Genomic DNA, 25,443 nt, shown 5'->3' on the forward strand with positions numbered 1-25,443 from the left:
ATGACTTCAATGGGAAAGTTGGCTGTGTGTGTGGGTATGTGTGTGTGTGTCGCACTTGGGGGAGAAAAGAAAGGGATTCTGAACGAGAGGGAGACCTTCGCCGCGAGAGAGGGGGGGGGGGGGGGCAAGAAAAGCGAGGCGGGACAAGGCACTGCCGTTCAGGATATAATTTAAGTGAAAAATAAAGAGTGGACTTATTATAAATTATAAAAAACATTGGACTAATAAACTGCTTGTTTTTAAGTTAGTTAAAAAAAACACTTCTTATTGCTTTTATGCTAATTACGTTTTATTATCAAGACATTATTTACAAACATTATTTATAATATCATTTATGTATTCTACGGCTTCTATGGTTAATAAAATTCGTTTAGTTTTCTTTTGGTATTAATGTTCAATTAACATAAATACGACATTACTAAAGTTATACAACTCTTCGACAACTCCGTAATTCACGATTATCGTAGCGCCCACGCTCCGCTCAAGTCATTGTCGAGAATGCCGGCTCCGGGTTTTGAGACGTCCTAGTTAATATTTGGTAGATCATGATAGAGTAAATAACGTTTTATTATACGTTCCACGACACGTTTTATCACCGGACATCGTCAACGTGTCACTCAACGTTTTCCCCTCAACTTGAATTTACATTTCTCTTGGCTTTGGCTGTGATCTCTAGTTTCCTTATCTATTAATTTAACTTCCTATCAGAGGCACTTTTCATGAAGCCACTATTATTATCTCGTTCGTAGATACGCTTATAGAAGAGTTAAAAAAACACTATCTGCTGCCTATTTTATTTACAATATACTTCAAAGAGAACACATTCGCTTTTATTGCAAACGTTTTAAGGACATATTTTAAAAGTAATCGTTCTAAATACAAATATTCCGACGTAAATTTTCAGTAGTTTGATCTAATGGGCAAGCGCGATTTCCTGTCTTACAAGTACATCACATTCCGGAAATAACAACCTTTCCGCCAACAAAGAGACAGATAGATTGGCGAAATCTATCCCCTTTGATATTAAGTGAAAAACTATACAAGTATTGTGTTAAAACGCTTGAAAAACTTATGGTGACGATTTTTCTGAAATCACCATAAATATCGTAACATCATTGAGGCGAACTTCATTCAGGTAATTGTCTTTTTAATTGGCAAGTAGACTCGAAATCAGATTTGCTTGTTTGTTTCATCCTGTCGCTTGAACTTTAGTTTAAGTTCAAGCGACAGGATGAAACAAACAAGCAAAATGTTTAAATTAGAGAAATCCCTTTCTCTGCTGTAGAGTTTTAACAATTAAATTTTTGAAAAATGTTCCTTATAAATTTATGACACTGTAACAATATTTTGTTTAATAAATAATTTATGACTTCGGACAAATTTACCTTTTTGGAATAAAAATAATAATTATAATTTTAAAAATCAGCTAAGGTAAAACGCAAGGCACCGCCAACTATAGCAACTGTTTTTCAAATTTAAAATTTAGCTTCTTCATTGTTTGGTCAAGATCAAAGTGTGGTATTTTCCATATCAGTCACGTTTAACTTAAAAATTTGATCGATTTATACATTACGAATTAAATCGTCCCAATAATTAAATTGTAGACTCAACCTTATTTTAGCTATAAATTATTTGAATATAAATGAGCAGTCTCAACCGTATTTGTATTTTAGAAATTGACCTTGGGCGTCTTTCAACATACAAGTTATTGAACCACTATTACGTTCTTTGCTAACGAGTAATTCGAGGTTAGTGAACCCTATTTTACATGGTATACATGACATATGTATACTTTATATTTTTCTTCAGGCGCCCTAACACAATCAGATTTATTTAAAAATTAATGTTTTTCAGTATATTTCAAACTTTCTACTTCTTTTTAGTAAGTAAATTGACATATTTCGTTTCACATTTAACAAAAGCTAGGGGTAACTAACGCTAGTTGAGTTAAAAACAACCCGTAGCAGATAATATTTTGATGAAGAATATAAAATCTACATATCGTCCTGCCATTTCAGGAGACGTATGGTACGCAGGTTGTTAACCAAAAGCTAAACAAGGCAATAATTCAAAATGTGTTTTAGCTAGGAATTTGAAATATGTCCTGAAAATTGGAAATTTGAAGCTAAACATGAAACACGTACAATCTCAGGTACGAGGAAGTTTCCCGCCAATCCCCGGATATGTAAGCAGCATTAAAACGGATATCTTAGTAATCTTGGCAACTGCCAGTTAACTGATAACAACGTCGTTTCCGTTGGAAGCTTTTTTATGGAGCTCAATGACTTTGAAAAATGAAAATAAATTTTGAAAATAAATCGATACACAATATAATATAAACATTGAATCGAATATTGAAAACACTCCCTTCGTTTCTAGAAGAAATTATTTCTAACGGAGATGCTATAATTCATCGAAATCGTGCATGGTTCGACTCATGGCTTTTATTGTAGTTATGGTAATAATACTAATAATAGTAACACAAATATTAAAAAAAAATAATAATAAAAACAAAAAAATAATAATATTCATAATAAAATAAAAAATAATAATATCCATATTATAATAAAAAATAATAATAATATTTATAATAAAATAAAAAATAATAATAAATGAAAATAATAAAAATAATAAAAATAACAACAATAATGAAAATAATAAAAATAAGAAGAATAATAAAAAAATAATAAATATAATAAAAATAATAAAAATCAAAATGTTCTCTTTAAATATGTACGCTATCAAATAGCACTTAGCCCGAACTCTCAAAAAATCATTTTACCAAAATTAATCTTAATTCTTAAATGTCAAAAAGGAAAAAATACGGTGTAATCTGTCAACTTGTCAGTTGGACTGCATTCTACATTTCAAAGAATTGATTTTATCATAAGCGATAAGAGACGAAAAACCAGCTGACTTAAGAAAATAAAATCCAGTAAAAATAGATATAGGAGAGAAAAAAGCGGTTATCGCCGAAGGCTCAATTCCAAAATTCCACTGACATAATAATTAGGATGTTGATCTAGCCCATTCTCCATCACTCTTGCTGAAAAGTGGTTCGCCTGCTATTTCTTCCGCCAGAGTTGCCAGATAATAGCACATCCCTTGTCTGAATGTTACGAAAACTATCACAAAACGTCACCGCTGGTTTTAGATGGAAATCCCGAAAGAAGGCTATTTGAAGTTGTACAAGCGTTTATAAAAATAATACGTATATTATAATATTTTTGTTAGTTATTTTTCATCATTATTATTTATTAAAATAATTTGTTATTTAATAAAATTATTTTAATACTAAAATTATAATTTATTTTTTATTAAAATAATTTGTTGTTTAATAAAATTATTTTATTATTAAAATTCTAATTTATTTTTCATTAAAATTATTATTTATGCTTTAAAAAAATTATTATTTATTCTTTATTAAAATTATTATTTATTCTTTATAAAAATTATTTATTCTTTGATAAAATTATTATTTATTCTTTGATAAAATTATTATTTATTTTTTATTAAAACTATTATTTTTGTTATATTATTGTTAATAACTCTATCGTTTCATATAAATATTATTATTTATTAAAATTGGGCTTTTCCTAAAGCACAAATACAAGTTTAAACGTACGTAGGTCTGTTAGACACATAATAATTGCTATATTAGCTAGGCCTGTATCCAAGTTACTACTATAGGCCCAAGTTACCTAGCGCAATTTAATTACTTAAAATTAAGTTATTTTAATTTTCAGACATCGTTACATTTATACGTAGAAGTATTTTGAGTTTTAAAACTAACCCTTGTTCTTAATAAAATATTCTATTATATGATTAAAGAAAGGAATCCATTTTTTGGCCTAATATAAAAAAACTAAACTTCCAAAAAAAGTCAAAGCACTTGCCACAATAATTTATTTGGATTATAAATAAAAATATACTAATTATTATAATTACTGAAATAAACTATAAATTTAAATTTAAAATGTTTTGTTAAATGGTTTTCTACCGACAATAATAAGATATGAGCATAGCATTTTATTATAATCCAAATATTTTTATCTAAGCCAAAAACCGCGTCTCAAGCGGACATTTTTTAAGTCATGGTGCTTTTAAAAGAAGCCAAATGACGCGGGAAAACAGGACAACAGGCAACCCTGTATCCCGTTTCCCAGTCAACCCTATCGATACTTAAAAGAGAATGATTTTGTAAAACCGGCCCAGCCACTTTTGTCCAATTTGCATATACGAAAGCCTTTTTTTCCTGAATTTATATCTATGGTCCCGCAGGGAGGGTTAGTGTACTTTCTCCCAAGGACTTCTGGCGTTCTTGAAGGTGGGTACGGCTGCGTTACGTAAGATAATTCGTCTTTCTTCGGAGGAGGAAGGATCTTTGATTATTCACGAGGCAAATTTTGTCTTGGAAGTAATATAGTGTACCGGTAAGCGTTTAATTTATTTTTAGAAATTGCTTTCCTCGTTTTGTTTCGTAAATCCTTACAAGCCGTTTTTATGGTTTTTTAAACGGAAACTATTGTTTAACCATGTATCATTAACAGCAATACTTGTTTTCTTTAAAAATTAAATTAGAAATTGAAATATTAGATCTTACTTTGTCAAATCTTTATCTGTATAACCTTCGCACGGGCGCTTGAAGTGACTTTAGAGCTACATTAAAATTAAAGACCACGTAGTTTAGAGAAAACCTTTTTGAATTCCTTATAATAGTTGTTTCTGGATTCGCAGGGCTCCCAGGCAATTGTTGTTCAAATATGAAGGATATACACGATCTCCCTTTTTAAAATTTAAATTACCTGTTTTAAAGAGTTTTAAAGCATTAAAATATACTAAAATTAGGTTATATTAATAAAAATTAAGTCTTTAATTAGGAATCTAGTCAGTGACACTCTCAACGTTCCTTAAGGCAATGTCTTTTGCGAAAATAACCAATTAATTAGTTACAATTGGCAGTTCAGTGTTATCACTCTTTGCCTTCCGAATGTTTAGCCGCAAACTATATAATATAAATAAAGGATTATAATTTAGTATAAGAACATGACAAGATCACGTATAATTAAGGAAGTTGGTAGGAAGGTTTATAATAAAGTGATTTGAAAAGAACGTTTCAGAAAAAAGAATTTTACAAGAACATCTCAGAATGGTTGGATTTTTTTGGGTCTTTTCAGAATTATAATATTATTTAGAACCTTTTAATTAAAGGATTTTTGAGGAAATCAACGAATGCTGCAAGCCACGCATTCTTTGTCGACTTTAAGCTGAATTTAATTGTCATTTGTTTAAGTCCTTCTAAAAATTTCTTTAAAAATTGACTAATTTCTAAAATAATCATTCAATAGAAAAGATATTGACTGTATCTTATGTTATTTATATAGAAATCGTATAAAAAATTTATAATTTTTTATGAAGTTAAAATAATTTTAACAGCAGACAACACTTTCTACGCAATTCGCCTGAAAGTCTCGGTCGAGATAAGAATCTTCAGAAATTGTGAATTTTGCAATAATTGGAAGTCTTTCACTTGCATTGTTTAAAATATCTACTTATAAATGGAAATTTCTCGTTAATTAAATTTAAATTTTGTAGGTTTTAAAGCGGTTTTAAAGCGGTTTTAAAAATGTAAAATATCTTTATCGTCTATTTACGAATAGCTATTTGCGTAACTTTTCTACAACACCCAAGAAACGCAGAGTTATATCAAAATTTTCAATAAATAAGTTATTTAAAAGAAAAGTAACATGAAAAGAACTTCCATTTTACCAACTAACAAAATAAGTTGAAAAGAAAGGTTTCATTGCTCGCCATAGGGCCGTCTCTTCCTTTGGGGTTTTAGTGCTAGATTTAACACCAATTTTCTATTTCAATACTACAGCTGAATTCTTGTTTATATGCTTAATAGCTTCTTGAATAAAGCCCAGCTATATCATCTTTAAACCGTGCCAGAAATAAGAGCTGGTTTCCATTAGGTAAAAGAACCGATCTGTTCTCTCAAAAAATGTATTAGGTTTATCAGATTTCGTTTCGTGGTTTCTTTTGGGCTACTGAGGGTTGGGTAACCTAAATGAAGGCGGTTTTTTTCTAAATCGACTATTTATCGTCTTCATCTTAAAAAAATCAATAATTGAAATCAATTAGTCTTTATTGTATAGGTGATAGGAAATAGCTTGACGCAAATAGTGACCATACAATTAATCTAGGATTTATTTGGGTATATATAAGAACTAATGGGACCGGAGATCACGAATATCTTAGATCGCTTGGCTTTTAGTAGTGAACGTGGTGAGATGTGTTAAAAACAGATGCGAAAATGTAAAGCAATTTGATTTTAGACAAAAAGTATTACCAACAAATTTACTTTGTACAAGAAATTGGTTTTTGAGGCTGCTGGCTAAATATTAATGTTATATATTTGATAAAACAATGTCACAAAATAACCCCAAAACCTAGAAAAAAAGATATATCAGTTTCAAACAATTTGGCGCAATCTATCTTTAGATATCGCGTTATAGATAAAACACAGAATCACAAAATTAAGCTTTTGCATTTAGATGGTCAAAACTTAAAGACGTATCACAATTGCTTATATTTAATACGCCACATTCCATAAATAGATAGACGAGTATTGCGAAGACAATTCTTTGCCATGCTGTTGTCTCTGGCATTCATCGTGACTTTGTTGTGCCAGCAAGAGGGTTGGTGTTTGGATGACACAGTGGTCCATGACGCCCGTTACGCTTCGGGGTCGAATGCTGACGAAGAGCAAGCTGTGGAATTTTTAAAGGTCCACGACAAACTGGCTTCGGTAGAATGCTACGACAGGGTTGTAGCCGAATGGAAATACGCCACGAACATCACCACCGAAAACAAAAAGCAACTGGTAAGTTCTGTTGCCCAAATTCAAAGCATTAGTTACATTATACGTTTACAATTGCATATCAAATTTAGAAATATTTAAGGAATATGGTTGATTTTTATTAGTCGCTGATAAAAAGCTACAAAAATATAAACAAGGTTTAGCATTTTCACCAAATGTGTCGAGCAAGAATAAAAAGGTTTTAACACGAAGAGCATAACTATAAATAACGTTTTTAATGAAAGCCATTTCTAGAATGACAAAACCTTTTAGGTGGAGTTAACGCGAAGTCCAAGAGCATAAGATGGGTCCTTTACTGATAGGAAAGGAACCTCGCTAGGGAATGATAGTCTGTTTCTGAGACAAGTAGTGTTATCACTGGAGGCGCTGATAGATTTGAGAATGAAACTCTAAATGTCGCTAAATTGGTTAAAATTTCGATTAACTGACACACTACGGCAAAATATTTAAAGACTAATGGTAACACCGAAGCCAGAAATAAATTACTTGGTTCATTTTTTACTACCTCACAAAACGAAAAACTAAATAAGCCTCAACCGGCTTCTCACTTTCACTGTTACCATTGAAGCTTTCAAAATGTATCCTTACTGTGACAAAAAAAAACGATAACCTGTAAAGATTTTCTACTAAAACATTTTTATTGTGGTTATTATCGGATTCACAGAATTTGAACTACGAAACAAATGCGACAAAAACTTAATATCAAGACTATGGATTTGCTTAAAGTTTTACTAATTTCTCAGTTACGAAGAAATATGTTGGTAAAAAAATAATATAAAAATCACAAAAAGGGTAGTTAAATAGATCAGTAGGTATCAACAATTAGCTAGGCGAATTATAAAGCAAAAGCATATGCCCAAGTCATATTGCGACTTTTAATGTCATTAGTTCATTTTACCGGGTAAAATTAATTACCCGGGAGGGTATTCATTAATTTGCGTAGGAGGGTGGTGGACAGCCCATTTTTGCCCTGCGAGTCAATCGCTCCGTACACTCATTTTTACTTTTTAATGCGAAATGTCTTACATTCATCAAAATACCATCCTATAAAAAATAAAAAATATCTTGAAATTAACTTAATCTGGAAATTTAAAACTCAAAATTAGTTTCCCAATCCTGAAATCACCTTTAAATTCTAAATTTTAATTTTTAAAATGATGAAGACCAAACCATTAAATTTCTGGAAAAAAAGTTGCCGTATGAAATGAAATGTGTTTGAAAACTTAATTTACATGAAAAGAGTTCCTTTTCTTGTAGCTTGACGTGATTGCCAAAGGAGCATTATTTGAAAAAGAGGGTTGGAAGAATGCCACATCCTTCAGTTGGAAATCTTTTAAAGACCCGACTGTGCGAAGGTGGTTTAAAAGTTTGTCAGTTCTGGGAAACGCTGCTTTGCCTGAAGATGAACTTAAAGAGGTAAATAATTGTTGTGTTAATTTTAAAGCGAGTCGCTAAAAAGTTTGAAATTGTTGCTAATTTTTACGAACTGGATTTTTTGCTGTTACATTCATCCTTTTGAAAACATAATGTCTATAAATTATACAGTCTAAGTTTAACTAAATTTTTATTTCTACTAACTTTAACTTTAGAGCCTTTCTGAACATACATACTATACGGCTTCGAGTCTTTTTTAACACAAATTTAATTTGACTTAACTACAAATTCTTTCAGAACATACATACTATAAGGTTTAGAAGTCCTGTCAACACAAATTAAATTTGACTTAACTACAGATCCTTATTCAACACCAATATAATTTTTCTAGATTACAGTGCCTTTCTCTAAATCAAAATTTCTTAATTTAAACTACAGAGCCTTTCTTGAACTGAAATTGCTTTATTAGATTTTAAACAAGATGTGCAGTATTTTTCGAAACACTAATTATATTCGAAATATTTTTGAAAATTAGCATTTCTTGCTTTCTACTAGTAGCCTCGCAACTCATTGATGTCGATGAAAAGTTCCCTTATCACAAATAAAATTATTTACAGCTAAATGCTTTGATTGCCGACATGACAGATATCTACAGCACTGCGAAAATATGCCCATTTAATCAGAAAGATAAAAAAGTGAAACAGAAATGCAACTTAAATTTGGAACCAGGTAATTGTATATTTAAACATTTAAACATAAGTATATGTAATAAATTTTAATATTTTTGTCATGGACTGTGTTAATAAATAATTTTTTTTACATAAACGTTATTTATAGAAATGAAAAGAATTCTTCAGTCATCGAGAGATTACGAAGAACTGAAGCACGTTTGGAAAAGTTTCCGAGACGAGTCAGGGAAAAAATTGAAGGGAAAGTATCTAAGATACGTTCAACTGCTCAATCAGGCCGCCAAATTGAACGGTGAGAAAAAGTAATTATACCAAAAGAAAATTATTATACATCCTTCGAGAAACGTATCCAGTTTGGATTTTAAAATGAGCGATCTATCTTCGTATGCTCGAGGCATTCTTTTCTAACCTTGTAAGTGCGATTTTCGATCTTAATTGCGAAAGCACACACTGCGTAATAAATCCAAGAAACGTTTTGTTGAATACCAACTTTAACGTAACTCTTTATGGGTGCCATCAATAGCCTACAACCAGCGTTTTTAACTCCTTTATAAAATTCATTATTGAATTTATCATATACATATTAATATTTAACTTAAAGCCGATTTAAGCACCAGCCTTTATTTTGTATTTGATATTTTTCTCTCAATTGTAAAATTTTAGGGTTTGAAAATGCGGGAGAATTGTGGAGAGAGCCATATGAATCGGACACCTTTGTGAAAGACTTGGATGTACTCTGGGAACAGCTTCGCCCTCTCTATGAACAAATCCACGCGTATGTAAGAAGGAGACTTATAAACGAATTCGGAAATGACCTCATTAAGCCAGATGGACCCATTCCAGCACATCTACTGGGTAACTTAGCTTTAAATTTGAAAATATATCTGAACGGTGAAACAACAAATGGTTATTACTGGCACCAGCCACTAGATGGGGTAAGAACTCCTTAAACTTTGCGCTATATTGAACAGTTAGAATAAATTAAACAACATCCAATTTTAGGTAAAAATATTTCGTACGCTTCAGAAATATCAACTCCATAATTCACATTATGGCCCAAAAGGGAAAAAAACCAGTATTTATGTATTTAGAGGTGTTCCAAGTGTAATTGATTTTTCCAAAACATAATATAATAAGCGAAATAAGTAACGATAATGAAAGCCAAAGGGTTAAAGGTCTAAATTTAAATGTGTTACAAACGGGACCCAAATTTTTGATATATTTTTGTTCTAATTAACACAATTATACATTTTATTTCTAAAACTAAATAATTTTTAATCATTTGGATCTTGTTTATGATTTTCTAGGAAGCATGTGGGCTCAATCTTGGGAAAACATTCAAAACTCTACTCTCCCTTTTCCTGGACAACCTTCAGTTGATGTAACGAATACCATTGTTCAAAAGGTAATAAATAAATAAATGTGTCGTAATTACATTTAAAAGTTAATGAGACAATGTTAGCGGTGTTGAATATTAATAATATTTACGAAAATAAAAGCATGCACTGGAGAAAAAAGTCGAAATGTAAAATTTGGTGCCATCGGTTGAGAATCATCACAACGCGAGTGTATTAAAATGCTACTGCTATCTACATTATAAAACAAAAAATTATTTATAAAAATTTCGAAAAAGTCCATCCCACTTAAGTCTTCTATGTCCTCTATATCCACAAAGTATTTGAAAGAAAAACTAACAATTTTGGTAATTATGCCACTTATTGAAAAAAAGTGCCTAGTCATTAAACAAAAGGATAAAATTGATACATTTGAAATACGGTAATATATACAAAAATTAAGTTTAACCATTTTTATGTCATTGCATTAGAATTTATCAGCGTTGGAGATTTTCAAATTATCAGATGAATTCTTCACTTCTTTGGGTCTTATTCCAATGCCACAGAAGTTCTGGGACCACTCAATTTTAGAAAAGCCCAAAGATCGAGAAATTGTTTGTCACGCTAGCGCTTGGGACTTCTGTAACGGCATTGATTTCAGGTTAGACTATATTAAAGCTAATGCTATGGTCTTGTAACTCTTATTTAATTTTTAATATTAATTCCACATAGTCGCTTGTAAATTAAAATTACGTGATAAATTTCAAATATGAATTTAACTTTGAATAAATTGGTTATCATAAAAATCTTCTCACAGGGTAAAACAGTGTACGGATCAGAATATGAGAGACATGATAACTGCTCATCACGAAATGGGTCATATTGAATACTATCTGCAGTACGCCCATCAACCATTGGTTTTCAGACAAGGAGCTAATCCAGGTAAGTTATAACTTATAATTAGTAAATACTTATATAATTTGAGAGGGCTAGCGCAGAAGTAGGTCAATCCGTGATACTTTCTTGTAATTTATTATTTCGCTTAAGATCGTGAATAAAATTTCGATAATGGGATATAACTTACCTTATAGCTTCAAAACCTTTTTGTTATGGTATTTGTTTTTCAACCAAGTCCATACTCAGAACATCATGATAACATCTAATATCTGCAACGGAAGTAGCGAAACTTCCTAAAAAAATGGTTTAATTTTTTCAATTATTATGTGGTGCGGCTACGGCTTTTTGGTGGTATCAGAGTCGTTTCAAAGTTTAAGAAGTTGGAGGGAGCAACGCAAACCTTTATCAATGATCTTCGGGTAGCATCTTAGCCATTTTAATTTGAAAGGGTTAATTTACTCGGTTAATCGGGGTTTAAACTTATCGCACAAATAACACTTCAAATTAAAGTGAGAGTAAATGCATTAACTGCGCCTTCCAGTAAGTGTTTTGGAAGGGGCACATAGGTCCTGCTCATCACAGTTAATATTCCCGTGGGTGAGATCAACCAAAATTATCTGTCAAAGATAATGTAAGGTGAAGTTTTTGTTTCTATATCCATTGGTAAAACATATCCCATCTACCCTATAAAAGCGCTATGAATTTAAACTTTAGATCTAATGGTTTTTAGTTGTCAGAAGAGCTCATTAAAGGAAGATTTAAGTTACATCTCTAACAAAAATGATTTAATCTATTGTCCAAATTTGAATCCAAAAAATTTGGACAAATCAAAGTAATATTTAATCTTATAAATTTTGGATGTTAATTTTCGAACACAGATGAATTTTGATGAAACTTCAGAATCGAATTTAAACCACTTTAAAATTTATGTCATCTGTTTAAACATATGCTACTATTAACAGATGTGAAAAAAAAACAAGTTTTTGAAGCCTGTTTTAACAGACAAAATATTTAATGATGAATTTAAACCTTCTTTAATGTGCCAAATTTTGATATCGAAAATGATAAGGGAGTAAATATTTGATTGGAACACTTAGGTTTCCATGAAGCTATTGGCGATGTATTGGCGTTATCGGTTTCAACACCGGTACATTTGAAGAAAATCGGACTACTGGATAAGATCCCTGAAGGAAATGGTACGCTTACTTCATCGGTCTTAAGTTTGGTATTGGTTTTAAAAATAGTTGTTATGTTTTTCGTTTTCAGAGGGTGACATAAATTTCCTATATTCCGTGGCGTTGAAGAAGCTGGCGTTCCAGCCATCTGGCTATCTCATCGATCTCTGGCGTTGGCGAATATTCAGTGGCGAATACAAACCAGAAGAAATGAACGCCAAATGGTGGGAGCTACGGTAAATACTTCAGTTGAAATATATCACACCGTAACGAAGTACTCAACTTAAATGGAAAGCACCAAGACTGGACCAGTCGGATAAGCCAATTAATTAATAATTAAAGGACTATACACTCAAAAAAGATCTTTGAGCAACACCCAACGTCACCGCTAAGGGGGCGACTTTGGCAATTTGTCTACCTTAGACCAACAAATAAGGGATAGGACAGTCAATTATGCCAAATTCGTGTTTCGTAATGGCATCATGTCAGAAGTTCTAAATATGTCACATTTTCAGACAAGTAGTTTTCTAGCAGACAAGGCGTTGAATGTCATGACTGCAGCACTGGTGTCCGGTATTCAGCTGTACATTGGCAGAAGCTAGTAAACGCATTTTTAACAGTTTAAGATATTTCAGTTTCAATTTTTGTTGAACAGTTTTGCTAATGGTAATGCAAAAGGTATTTAATGATATTTTTCCTCCCGCAATGTTTTTGAAAGGTTAACATTTCTAGAAGTTTTACAATTCGCGTATGTATTTGAAAGAGCCACCATGGAGATACGACCGCCTCCTAAAGAAACTTTTACCAGTCTTTTGGTATCTTCCATCAAGTGATTCTGCAGATAGATTGCCAAGGGTATTCCTATTTAAATATAAAGCAGGTGTGCTAAAGAAAACGAAACGAATATATTTACGAGTAATTTTTAATATAGATTAGGACCTTGTACGGTTTTTAATTGCAAATTAGCCGATTACTAGAAATACTTGGTGCTTTCTATTTAAATCAAAAGCGAAGAAGGGACCGAAAGTATGTCAATGAAAACGTCGTTGAATATAAATGCAATTCATGATGCAAAAGTTGAAGGGAAGGTTAAGACTGTTTACCGTTAACATAAAGTTATCGATGTTGTTTTGTAAAATTTGGCATGCTAATACATTCGCTAATCAGAAAGTTCAGATTGCAGGGTTTATTATTCTGACGGAAAATTCTTAGCATAAAAAGTATCAGTATAGAAACCTAGTTTTGAAATGTTATAGATGGATACTTTATTTGTTATTTGAGTACAACTTTGAAAGAGCTTGTTCTTCTTAATATAATCACATATGAAGGACGATTTTAAAAACGAGAAATACGGAGAGTGTTGTTTATTATTTTTCAAAAGGTTATTAATTTTTTTTTAAGGAGTTGTAGGACGTGAGGTGATAAGTACCTGTTTTTTTCCCATTTTCGTACGATGAGTTAAAAGAGCGCCAGAGAGCTTCAAAAAGTGGCCTACTGGAAATAGGCTGCAACAAGCGCAAAGCCAACTGAAAATTGTGGGAAACCCGTGGTCGACCTACTTTGTTCCTGTTTTGTAAAACGAACAATACGTTTGAAACGAACCAGTCGCAGATAAGTTCAAGTAGAATTATTAAGTAACTACCCAGAATGTGCCTGTCTCACGTAATCGACGATGGACATTGGTAAAAGTCCTTGAGACGGGGAGGCGCCGGTTTGGGTACCTTTCCTGGTAGAGACGATGAGCAGCCAAATCATTGCCGTCCGCTAGTCCATACACTAAATGCAAATCCTACAGTTTTTCCGAAGTGAGCTCAATTGCTGCAGTTTGAAAGTGATGAGAAATTGCGGTCCATCACGACTTTAAATACTGTTTAAGTTTACTTTTTACGCTGGTTACTTCGATTTGTTTTCTAAGTCATTATTTTCTTATCCTACGAACCCAAAGCTTAATGTCCACATTTCCCTGCTGTTTGGTTATGTGCTGGTTGCAGCCTACTTCCAGGGGCTAGTAGGTCACACTTAGTAGCTCTCTGGCGCTCTTTTAACTCATCGTAGGAAAAAAGGGATACTTCTCAACTCGCACCCTACAATTCCTTAAAATTTTTGGATCACCTTTTGAAACAGCCTGTATTATGAAAAGGAGGGAAACGCTTATGGTCTCAGAAAACAAAAGAAAAAAAATCGATATTTTTTCTTAAATTTAAAATATAACACTTTCCTGAAAGTAAAATAAGAACGACAGATGACGTCAGAATTGTTACCTTCACGCTCTGAAGAATAATTCGTAAAAGCGTTATATTGTATTAGCCCACCCAGCAATTTAAATAAATATGAACAATCGTTTCAAAAAACCTGACATCCCACCGTATAGTTTTACGTGAAATGTAGTGCAGGGTGGTAAGTGTAAAATTTGGAAGCAAATGAAATGGAAAAGCGCAAAAAAGAAACAGTTTTCGTTCGCTTGTGAGCGAATACGTTTTGCCTAATGTTTTTTAAGTTTTATATTTTGATGATTAAATTTTTATATTCAGTTAATCCTTAGCAAGGAACTAGTCTATGAATTGAGATAAAGTTCTAAATATAACTTATTTTTAGGAATTATATTCCAGTTCAGCAAGTATATTAAAAACTTTTAATTAAAATTTAAAAAAAAATCAATTTTTTTAACGTAGATTGAAATATCAAGGACTGTGCCCTCCAGTTAAAAGGACCGAAGATGATTTTGATCCAGGTGCAAAATTCCACGTTCCCGCTGACACTCCTTACATCAGGTCTGTTTATACTTGTCGATCAATTTTAGAATTTCTAATAAACACATTTCGAAAATAATAATATTAATTTGCTATCATCACTCTTTAGACAATATGGTTTTCTCAACTTCTTTACTGAGCTAAATACTTACAATAGCTTTACAACAATGTAGCTACAGTAACTAATTATCCTACTTTTACACGTCGTATTTTCCTACGCTATTCTCATTTCGGTTTCATATAAAGTATAAATAAATCAATGCATGGTTAAATACTGACAACCTTCCGCGCGTCTTTAGGATTTCAGGTAACGTCTACTTAAAAGTATCGACTGCGAGCCTATTTATAAAATCTATTACTATAAACACTCTTTTCGTTTTTTTCTATGGTTATTTTGGAATTTAGGATTTTGAAGTGTCTTCTCCATAAACTTTCGTCAATAAAGAGAGTATGGAATGGTGACAGTGACAACCTATCTTGTTCCAATTTTTTTTTAAATATTGATGCTTATAGTCATTTGTATTTTCAGATACTTCGTGAGCACCGTGGTTCAGTATCAATTCTACAAAGCACTCTGTGATGCCGCAAATCATACCGGACCCCTTTACACTTGTGATATTTACCAATCCAAAGAAGCTGGAAAACTGTTCAGGTATGACGCTTTCGTACCTATGATGAATAATGAAATAGGTGGATAATATTTTCTTATCCAGGACTTGAGTCATAATTACGTTTCGCATGTTAAAGGTTTATTGAGAGTCATTGTACATCAACGAAGCATTTTTGGTGGACTTTGCTTAGTAATTATGTTTAATACGCAGGGCCGTGCAAATACATTTAAAAAGACATGAGGCAATTTCTACCATCGTAGGCCCTACTAACTGGAGTTTTTAAGGAGTGTGCTGATGAAAGGCAAAGCGATGGATCCCTATCCTACCGGGACCCTAGAAAGCAAGTTTCCTGGAAACTTTTTCGTCAGGCCTTGGGTATTTTTCGCATAATAATAATAATAATAATAATAATAATAATAATAATAATAATAAGCTTGGCTAATACCCAAGGCACCACGATAGGCCTAAGACCTCATCCCCCTCTGTACAGCCCTGCTACCATGCTCTCTATGCTGGTAGTCCTTGTTAGCAGTAATTATTTTGACTAACGGATAAGCATATGTAAAACGAATTATTAAGTGTATTGCCAAACATTAAAAAAAATATCGAATGTAACATCAAATGCTCCCGACGAAATATGAAACATTTCAGTGTGTAAGTGCAGTGACCGGTACGCCGTCTCTGAAAAAAAATATTCGACCAAACTATTCATCGTTTTATATAATGTTCTCATTTCTGTTGTTAAAATACTACGTCTCTTCATTTTAGCGAAGCGATGAAAATTGGCAGTTCACAGCCGTGGACGGAGGTCATGAAAGTCATGACCAGAGGAAAAACGGATAAGATGGACGCGCAGCCCATTTTGGACTATTTCGCGCCCTTAATTGATTGGCTCAAAGAACAAAACAAAAATGAAGTTCTGGGCTGGAAAAGCGACGACCCAACTATTTGCCCTTAAATATCCGGGGTCTTTCGCTAATTTTGAAATTTTTGACTGACATATTGTCTGTTTAAAAATATTTTCGTTATACAATATTTTGTTACGGCCACCATATATAATATTTTGTTACGGCCACCATATATAATATTTTGTTACGGCCACCATACATTGGAATTCATTTTTAAGCATCATTAAATGATTAAAAATAATTTTCTCAAATTTTATATTCACATTTCCCGTACAAAACATTTCCATAGAAACATTTTATTATTCATTTCATTTTCCCAAACCAAAGTTCCCGAAATTTCTATAGCTTCTATAGAAATTTGTAGCTTTGGTCAACAGAAATTTTGAGGTTTCTCTACGGACCATTCTTAAGACTTTATAAAACCTTAAACATTCAATAGATTTCTCTAAGATTTGACTTAAAGTCAATATAGCACTCTTCTTGAGGTTTTTCTTATAATTTTAGTTGTCATTTAGTCAGATTTCACATCTTGGTAAAGATTAACCATTGTTTGAAAAACATACAATGTTTCATTGTTGATAACAAATCGTATATGGCATCCTCTAAAGATTAATTAATCCAGAAAGATGCTTTGCATAAAGGGTAATTTTAGAAACCTTTTGGTCTTACTTAGAGCAAACGTCTTTAAGAAAAATTATTTCGCTCTTTTGATGAGCCCTCAAACAAAGATAAAGTTAGATGGAGCCCCTTGACGGATCAAGGTCTCAAATTATTGATAATGGAGACTTCCGTGATGCTGCTCAGAATGAAAGAAGTCTCTGTTGGGGGTCTATGAACTGTTGTCGAGTTAGATAAAGTCTGTGACCAATATAGATGAACTAAATATTTAGAGCTCGCGTCTAGTCCAATTGATGGTAAGGATACAAAGGTAAATGATGACTCGGGCCCGTATAGATGCTCAATGATTACAATGACCCGTAAAGAAAACCGATTATAACTATCTTCCAAAACAAAAGTTAATTAAGGCTGCGTTCAGTAACAGTCATTGGGTAGAATCAGGTTTCTAGAAAATTCTGATGAGCTCCTTGACATAGGAAGGTACGATTTTATTTACTTGAAATTTCGTTATCTCCGCAAAATTAGGAATAAAAATGATAAATCGCGTGAAACTCGGGTGGTGAAGGTGGTTATGTTATTAATTTTATTAGGTGACACGTGTCATATACATCAAACCTGATTTGGAATCACATCGATTTATTTTTTTAACTTGACGTTTTTTACGATTTTACCTTTTTCGTTATAGGGAAAAATGGTACATCGCGTGTAGCTTGGTTGGTAAGGGTGGTAAATTTATAATTTTTTTATAGTGATGCGTGTCATAGTACTACATCAAACCTGATTTGGAATCACATCGATTTATTTTTTTAACTTGACGTTTTTTACGATTTTACCTTTTTCTTTATAGGGAAAAATGGTACATCGCGTGTAGCTCGGTTGGTTAAGGTGGTAAATTTATTAATTTTTTATGGTGATACGTGTTATAGTACTACTTAAAACCTAATATGGATTTTGACATGGAATTTGATTTACGATCGGACGTCAGAGTTAACGAGCATTAATGACGGTCGCCATCCTCTTATTGCCCACAAACTGATTCCACAAACCAAAACGCTTTAGAACAACACAAAAAGGGCACTTCTTCAGGGTTAACCTATTTGAGGGCAGTGTTTTATTTCCAGATGGCACTTCGCTGATCCCAAGAATGGGGTTGGTCTTTAAGCCCTGAAAACCAATGACAGGCCATTTGGTCAACTAAACCTAAAGAATCGACTTTATCCTATCTAGTTAAATGCAACTGAAAAATATTAAACTGTACCACCTGAAAATATGTGAAGGCTAAACTCAAATACACCGTTATGTGCCCGTGTAAAGGAAATTGTGATAGTAAAGAACATTTCACATATCCCGTATAATATGTTCAAGTAATGCTGTTTACGTTAGTGCAAAATATTTATTTTAATATTTTCATATTTATGTTTCATAATTATAAATGTATAATAATTGTAATTGGGCAAAACGCCGACCTCAAATTTCTCAATACGTTCTACGCTCTTGAGAGCACAGCCAACTGGCGCAGTCACTAGATGTCAGGGCAATCTCGTGAGAGTCAGTTTGCCCCATTGAAGTTTCCTATCTATATACGAAGTTATTTTATCTATGGCAGGAGCCATGTGCTCAGCGTAAATGCATGGTTTCTAAATATCTAACAAGTGGGGTGGCAGAGTGGTTAGCACTTTCGCCTTGCAGCAAGAGGAGCCGGGTTCGATCCCAGCTTGTGTCACTGGGTGAAAACTCGGAACAACTCCTTCTGCGTTGAGTTTGCAAGTTCTCTCCCCACTGGTATAAGGGGTTTTCCCCTGAGATCTTCGGTTTCCCCTTCCATAAAAACTTGTTGAGGTTAACGGTAATAGTTAGTGTAGGGAGCTGTTGGCTCGATCGCGTGGCATGCAGGGCTTGCCACCACCCTCCTACGCATAGTAACCCGGCCACCTGAATTAAAGGCTTCAAAAGTCGCTTGACGACTTAGGCCTAAGGTATTAGCCTAGCTGATTATTATTATTTATATTGGTATTAAGCACATTATTATCAAATGGAAAAATAGCTTTTAAACTTGGTTTTTAAGCTTCTTTCACTACTCAGATAGCATGCGGCTCTGGCTACGGTCAACATCAAACAGAGCAAAGCTATGCTATATCATGTTTAAAGCTGGCTGAGCTTTAGCAGTCGATATATCCTTAGTAAGCAGATAAGTAATTCTAAATTAAAAATCAAAATTTAATTGAGAATTTAGAATTTTACATATATTTTAAGTAAGGTCTAGCTAGGCATAGAATGATTCCGTGGAATTAAGCCAGTTAAACTCAAATTATCTGGCAATATTATTTGAAAAAACCACTACTTGAAGCTAAACCGATTTTAAAAGAAACAGCTTTCTAAGGTAAAGAAGAAAGAACCAAAAAAAGTAGGCCACGTGCTCCCGATTAGTTATTTAAATTATAACCGTATGATTGGCTACCTGAACTGTATACATAAACGTGTATTAATTCCGGTTGTACTATCAGTTATTTAATATGCCAAAAAGATTCAATAATAATAACAAGAAAACTGTTATTCTCAATATATTGAATAATGACGCACCTTCTTGAAATTACTTGAAAGTATTACATAGGAAACCATAAATATCAAAATAAGCCTTCGGCTGTTCTATACGTTCTACCCAATGTATAACCGGTAATAGATGACGAAATGCTTATATGTATTTTCACATGCTTAGACAAAACTATTTTCCATTCGCAATAAACGGTAGAATGCCTAGGTACTTTATAGGCTACAATTGAAGTTATTATTATTTTATTAACTATTTGAACAGTAAAATTACCTATTTTCCAGCATCGATTAGCAAATTTAAGCGGCTGTATAAATTTAGTCTTTTAAAATTGGGACAAAAATAAGTTTATATACTTGAAAAAATACCAATATTTTTAGATATATTTTTATCTATACAGGGTGTTACGGAAAAGAGTACCGAAACTTTCTTTATGCATTCTATGGGTCTCTATGAGTAAAAAATGTCCATAAAACATGGGTCCTAAAGTGCTTCGTTTCAGAGATATGGGCTCCCAAAAAACTACCCAAAAAACCGTACACAGCCTTAAATCTGGCAAAAAATATTCTTCCTTGAACCAAATTGTTTTCATTAAACTATCAATTGTTTTTATCCGTGAGGCGATAAACTTTAATAACAAGTGGCAAAAGTTCATTAATGTCCTTTTAGAAGTAAAATGAGTTTGAAGACAAATACAAGCCATTTTAATTTATTGATACGATTTTAATTATTAAATTTAAAGATACAAGTGTCATAAAAATTCTAATGGAATGGTTTTAAAATTGTCTGATTCGTTCTGTAGCTAATATGGCACATTGATCCAGGAACGCTTATTGCACGGACGGGCTCAAGAAAAAAGACTGGTGTCAGATCGGTTGGCGTTTGAGTCTGTAGATAGACGGCTAAGAGAAATACAAGACATCAAATGAACATCCTGGATACGTCCCGATTAAGCTAATATTTAACCATACTGAATACTCTCGGACGCCTTTAGGCTTCACTTTCACTCATCCTCGGGATGTTCACTAAAAACCCGACGGACGTCTTAGTACTTGTCCTCGGAACGTACGTTGACTCTGAGAAAATCAGACATTTGCTCGTCTTTTAACCTCCGAGTCACGTCAATATCTCTATCTTAATCCGGTTTTCAGGACATCATACGGACAAATGCAATATAGCGGCGTACTGTCCATAGGACGCCGGACGGATTATGTTGGGTTTGCTGGGGCACTGACAATTGTCCATTCTACGAGGAAAGTCAGCCTTGTTGAAACTTGTACGTGTTGTAGGTGGTATGGGGGAATTGGTGTTTATGTAGAATAAACTTAAAACCTAAAAGTTTAAATAATCCGTAATTCGTTTAGATTAATGATAACGCTAGCTAAACCTTATTCGGAAGCGATACGCAAAAACCAGTTACAAATAATTAATTTGTCTTAATAAATTGTAAAACATCAGAATAACAGCTCAAAATGCCCACCTTGGGCTGCTATACAAAAAGGACAACGCCGTACAAATGATTGACGAATCTTTTCGAAGATTTCAGGTTTGTTCCGAATAGTCTCACATGCATCAATAATGCGTTGACGAAGTACATTAATGTCAGGGACATCTTTTTTTTTAAACAAGGTCCTTCAGATATCCCCAAAGACAAAAATCGCAATGGTTTAAATCGGGAGATCGAGGCGGCCACGAAATAGTTCCTCCTCGTCCTATCCACCTTATTGGAAATGTTGCATCAAGGTGATCTCGCACTGCGCGGCTGAAATGTGGTGGCGCTCCATCGTGCAAGAACCACATTCGCACTCTAGTTGCCAATAGTTGTCTTCCAATAGCTCTGGTAACGATCCTTCGGCTCGTCCGTACATCAAGTGCATATCCGCGTATTCAGCGTTAGAAAAATGTGCCATCAATATTGCAATTGTGGTTATAAAGTAAATAAGTTTCCCAAATAACCAGATATTTTATACTTATTTTAAAATTAAAAAAAGTTCAAAATACAAAGTTTCAACAATGGTTTTTTATGATTGGCATGTAACCCTGGAGAGAGACTGATACAAATAATATTTCGACTGGTTTTACCAAAAAGACGAACGATTGCATCTTTGAACTTCTAACCCAATAAGCGTTCTTGGACGTGCCATATTAACCACAGTACGAATTAGACAATCTTAAAAGCATTCTTTTAGAAATCTTATGACATTTGTATCTTTAATTTTGATAATTAAAATCGTTCGTAACGACAAAATGTTTTTATTTTATTTGGAACCGAGTCAATAAAATTAATATGGCACAAAGCTTTGTCTTCAAACTCATTTTACTTCTAAAATAACATGAATGAACTTTTGCCACTAGTTATTAAAGTTTCTCGCCTCACGGATAAAAAACAATTAATAGTTTAATGAAAACAATTTGGTTCAAGGAAGAATATTGTTTGCCAGATTTAAGGCTGTGTCCGGTTTTTTTGGGGTAGTTTTTGGGAGCCCATATCTCTGAAACGAAGCACTTTAGGACCCATGTTTATTGGACATTTTTTACTGATAGAGACCGATTGAATGCATATAGAAAGTTTCGGTACTCTTATCCATAACACCCTGTATACCTTATAGCGGCACTGCTTCATTGTTAATTATTTACGCTCTGGTGGCGCTGCTTCATTGTTAGTTGTGTGCCATCGGGTGACACAGATAGCTATTTATCATCCTCCTAAATAGTAAAGTATATACTGTCTGATGGTGCCATTTTATCGTTAGATGTATTAACACACAAAACATATCTTAAAATAAGGCACACATTTGTTATTTTAACCATGCCTAATGACTAAAGCTAAAGACAATTTCCGTATATATCTGTACGTATATATATATATATATATATATCGAATGGATCATAAACTTCTCCTAATGAAATTGGAAAGTTATGGACTAGGTGGAAATGTATTAAAGTGGATAAAAAGTTATCTATCAGACCGAGTAAAAGTAATCAAAGTAAATGGCACCCCAACTGGTATATCGTACGTAGCAAATATTGGGGTCCCACAAGGGTCAGGATTGGGCCCCCTACTTTTTATTATTTTTACAAATGACCTTGTTAAAACAGTCAGTCCGGAAACAAATATTCGTGCCTTTGCGGATAATAAGCTTTCTAGATCAATTAGAACGCGACACGACTGTGAAACGTTAAATATTGATTTAGAAAATGTAAATATATGGAGTACAAATAATCGTATTCCACTAAATAAGGCTAAGACTTACAAAGTGTCATTCACCAGAAAAACCAAAAAGATTGTTTATAACTATAACATAAATGAAACAGAAATTGAGCACATGAAAAAATTTTAATTAGTTCACTGGACAAAACAATTTAATATATGTAACTATAATTTTGTGTCTTTGTCAGATCTAAACATTTAAAACTAGGACAAGAGTACATAAATGCTTTATATTTTTTTTATCTTCTACTTTTGAAGACAAATACGTATTGCTGCTTTCTTTTTTACAATTGACAATATATATATATATATATACATATATTATTTACAAGAGTTGTTCGAAATGCCTACCTTTAACTCTAATGCACAGACGACAACGTCGTACAAATGATTGACGAACGTTTTCCCAGATGTCTGGTGTGTTTCGAATTGTCTCACATGCATCGATAATACGATGGCGTAAGTCGTCGACATCTCGGACCTCTGTTTTATGAACTACGTCTTTCAGATGTCCCCAAAGATAGAAGTCACAAGCGTTCAAATCGGGAGAACGTGCTGGCCATGGAATAGTTCCTCCTCGTCCTATCCACCTTAATAGAAATGTCGCATCGAGGTGGTCTCTCACGGCACGGCTCAAATGTGGTGGCGCCCGGTCGGGCAAGAACTACATCCGCTGTCTAGTCCGGTGTCGAAGTAAGTACATTTCTAAATTAACACGTCGTTTTATACCGAAAATTGCAACATCACTAGAGCATCTATTACAATTAAACGTGTTGATTAAAAAATATTTTGTAGACGTATTCACAAAACCCTCTTTCTTGGCGTAGCTTTGACTGTATGAATTTTCCACCCCCGCCCCTTCCATCCCACTGATAACCCTTCCGAGTTATTTCTGGCTTCAGGTACTGCGAATTTTTTGCTCTTGCAATTTTCGGTATAAAACGACGTATTAATTTGGAAATGTACCTACTTCGACACCGGACTTTCGATAATGATGGCGCATTTTACCAAGGCGGAATACGCCAACATGCACTTGATGTACGGACGAGCCGAAGGAAGAGGAGATGAAGCCCGAAGATTGTACCAAGAAACTTTCCCTAACAGAAAACTACCGAATAGACGAACCTTTGAAAGTGTGGACCGGCGTTTACGAAAAACTGGTCAACTTCAACCCTCTCGAGAACGAGTGCGAGACATTCCACTCGACGTAGAAGAACTCGAAATTATTTGAAATCTCTGTTTGCGCGATGTAGTTTATAACAGTGTTTTCATTGAAAAAACCATCTGGAATGTTTCAGGTACTGACAATTTTCGATGATGACCCCAGCACAAGTACCCGTCAAGCTGGACGACAGCTTCGTGTAAATCACGTGATGGTCTGGAGAATTCTTCATGGTCATCGTTATCACCCTTACCACTTACAGAAAGTTCAAGCCTTAAGCGAAGCCGACTATCCACACCGCCGCAACTTCTGTAAGTGGATTGTGGACAGAAAGCAAGAAGATCCGCAGTTCCCAATTGTCATCTTAGCATGCGATGAGGCCAATTTCTCGCGAGATGGTATTCTCAACTTACACATTACCCATCAGTGGAGCCAAAACCACCCTCACGGAACTGTGGTCGCAGCTCGCCAAGAAAGATTCAGCCTAAACGTCTGGTGTGGCATTGTTGGAGACAACTTAGTGGGACCCTTTTTCATTCCGCCAAGATTGAATGGAGAGTCGTATCTGGAATTTCTGCAACGAGCCCTACCAGAGCTTCTGGAAGATGTTCCGTTAGCGACTAGACAGCGGATGTGGTTCTTGCACGATGGGGTGCCACCACATTTCAGCCTTGCCGTGAGAGACCACCTCAATGCGACATTTCCTTTAAGGTGCATAGGACGAGGAGGAACTATTCCATGGCCAGCACGAGCTCCCGATTTGAACGCTTGTGACTTCTATCCTTGGGGACATCTGAAAGACGTAGTTTATAAATAAGAGGTCCGAGATGTCGACGACTTGCGCCAGCGTATTATCGATGCATGTGAGACAATTCGAAACACACCAGACATCTGGGAAAACGTTCGTCAATCATTTGTACGACGTTGTCGTCTGTGCATTAGAGTTAAAGGTGGGAATTTCGAACAACTCTTGTAAATAATGTGAACGGTGCGTGTAACAATGTCAATAATTGTTCTGTTTTGATAAATAAAAACATACCATTAATTATGTGATCCTGGTTTTTGTACTGTCAAACACGACTAGGTTACAGTTAAACGTCGAAAATTATTACAAGTCTTGTTTTTAAAGCTTCTTCGTAAATTCACAATTTGGAGGTGCATACTTCCGGAAGTAAATTGTAATGATCTTTTGATATTCAGCGATCCTTTTATCACTTTATCTCTAAAAAACAACCGATCATTTTAAGACAACAATTGTGATCAAGGCATAATAAGGATTTCAC

The 25,443-nt window shown here is 33.8% G+C and overlaps 1 protein-coding gene across 1 annotated transcript; it reads left to right on the forward strand.

The window, feature by feature from the left end:
* Positions 1-819: 819 nt before the first annotated feature.
* On the forward strand, positions 820-16,846 carry LOC149954419 (angiotensin-converting enzyme-like). The gene is made up of 14 exons (XM_090169048.1): positions 820-1,135; positions 6,621-6,886; positions 8,141-8,299; positions 8,875-8,986; positions 9,095-9,238; positions 9,610-9,801; positions 10,254-10,351; positions 10,772-10,941; positions 11,098-11,222; positions 12,275-12,373; positions 12,444-12,588; positions 15,025-15,123; positions 15,632-15,754; positions 16,482-16,846. The coding sequence occupies exons 2-14, from the start codon at positions 6,653-6,655 to the stop codon at positions 16,669-16,671; spliced, it is 1,890 nt and encodes a 629-aa protein (XP_090025174.1). The 5' UTR covers positions 820-1,135; positions 6,621-6,652; the 3' UTR covers positions 16,672-16,846.
* The last annotated feature ends 8,597 nt before the right edge of the window (positions 16,847-25,443 follow it).

This window comes from Leiobunum rupestre, chromosome 3, assembly GCF_980474605.1.
Source record: "Leiobunum rupestre chromosome 3, qqLeiRupe1.1.hap1, whole genome shotgun sequence".
Taxonomy (NCBI): Eukaryota; Metazoa; Arthropoda; class Arachnida; order Opiliones; family Sclerosomatidae; genus Leiobunum; species Leiobunum rupestre.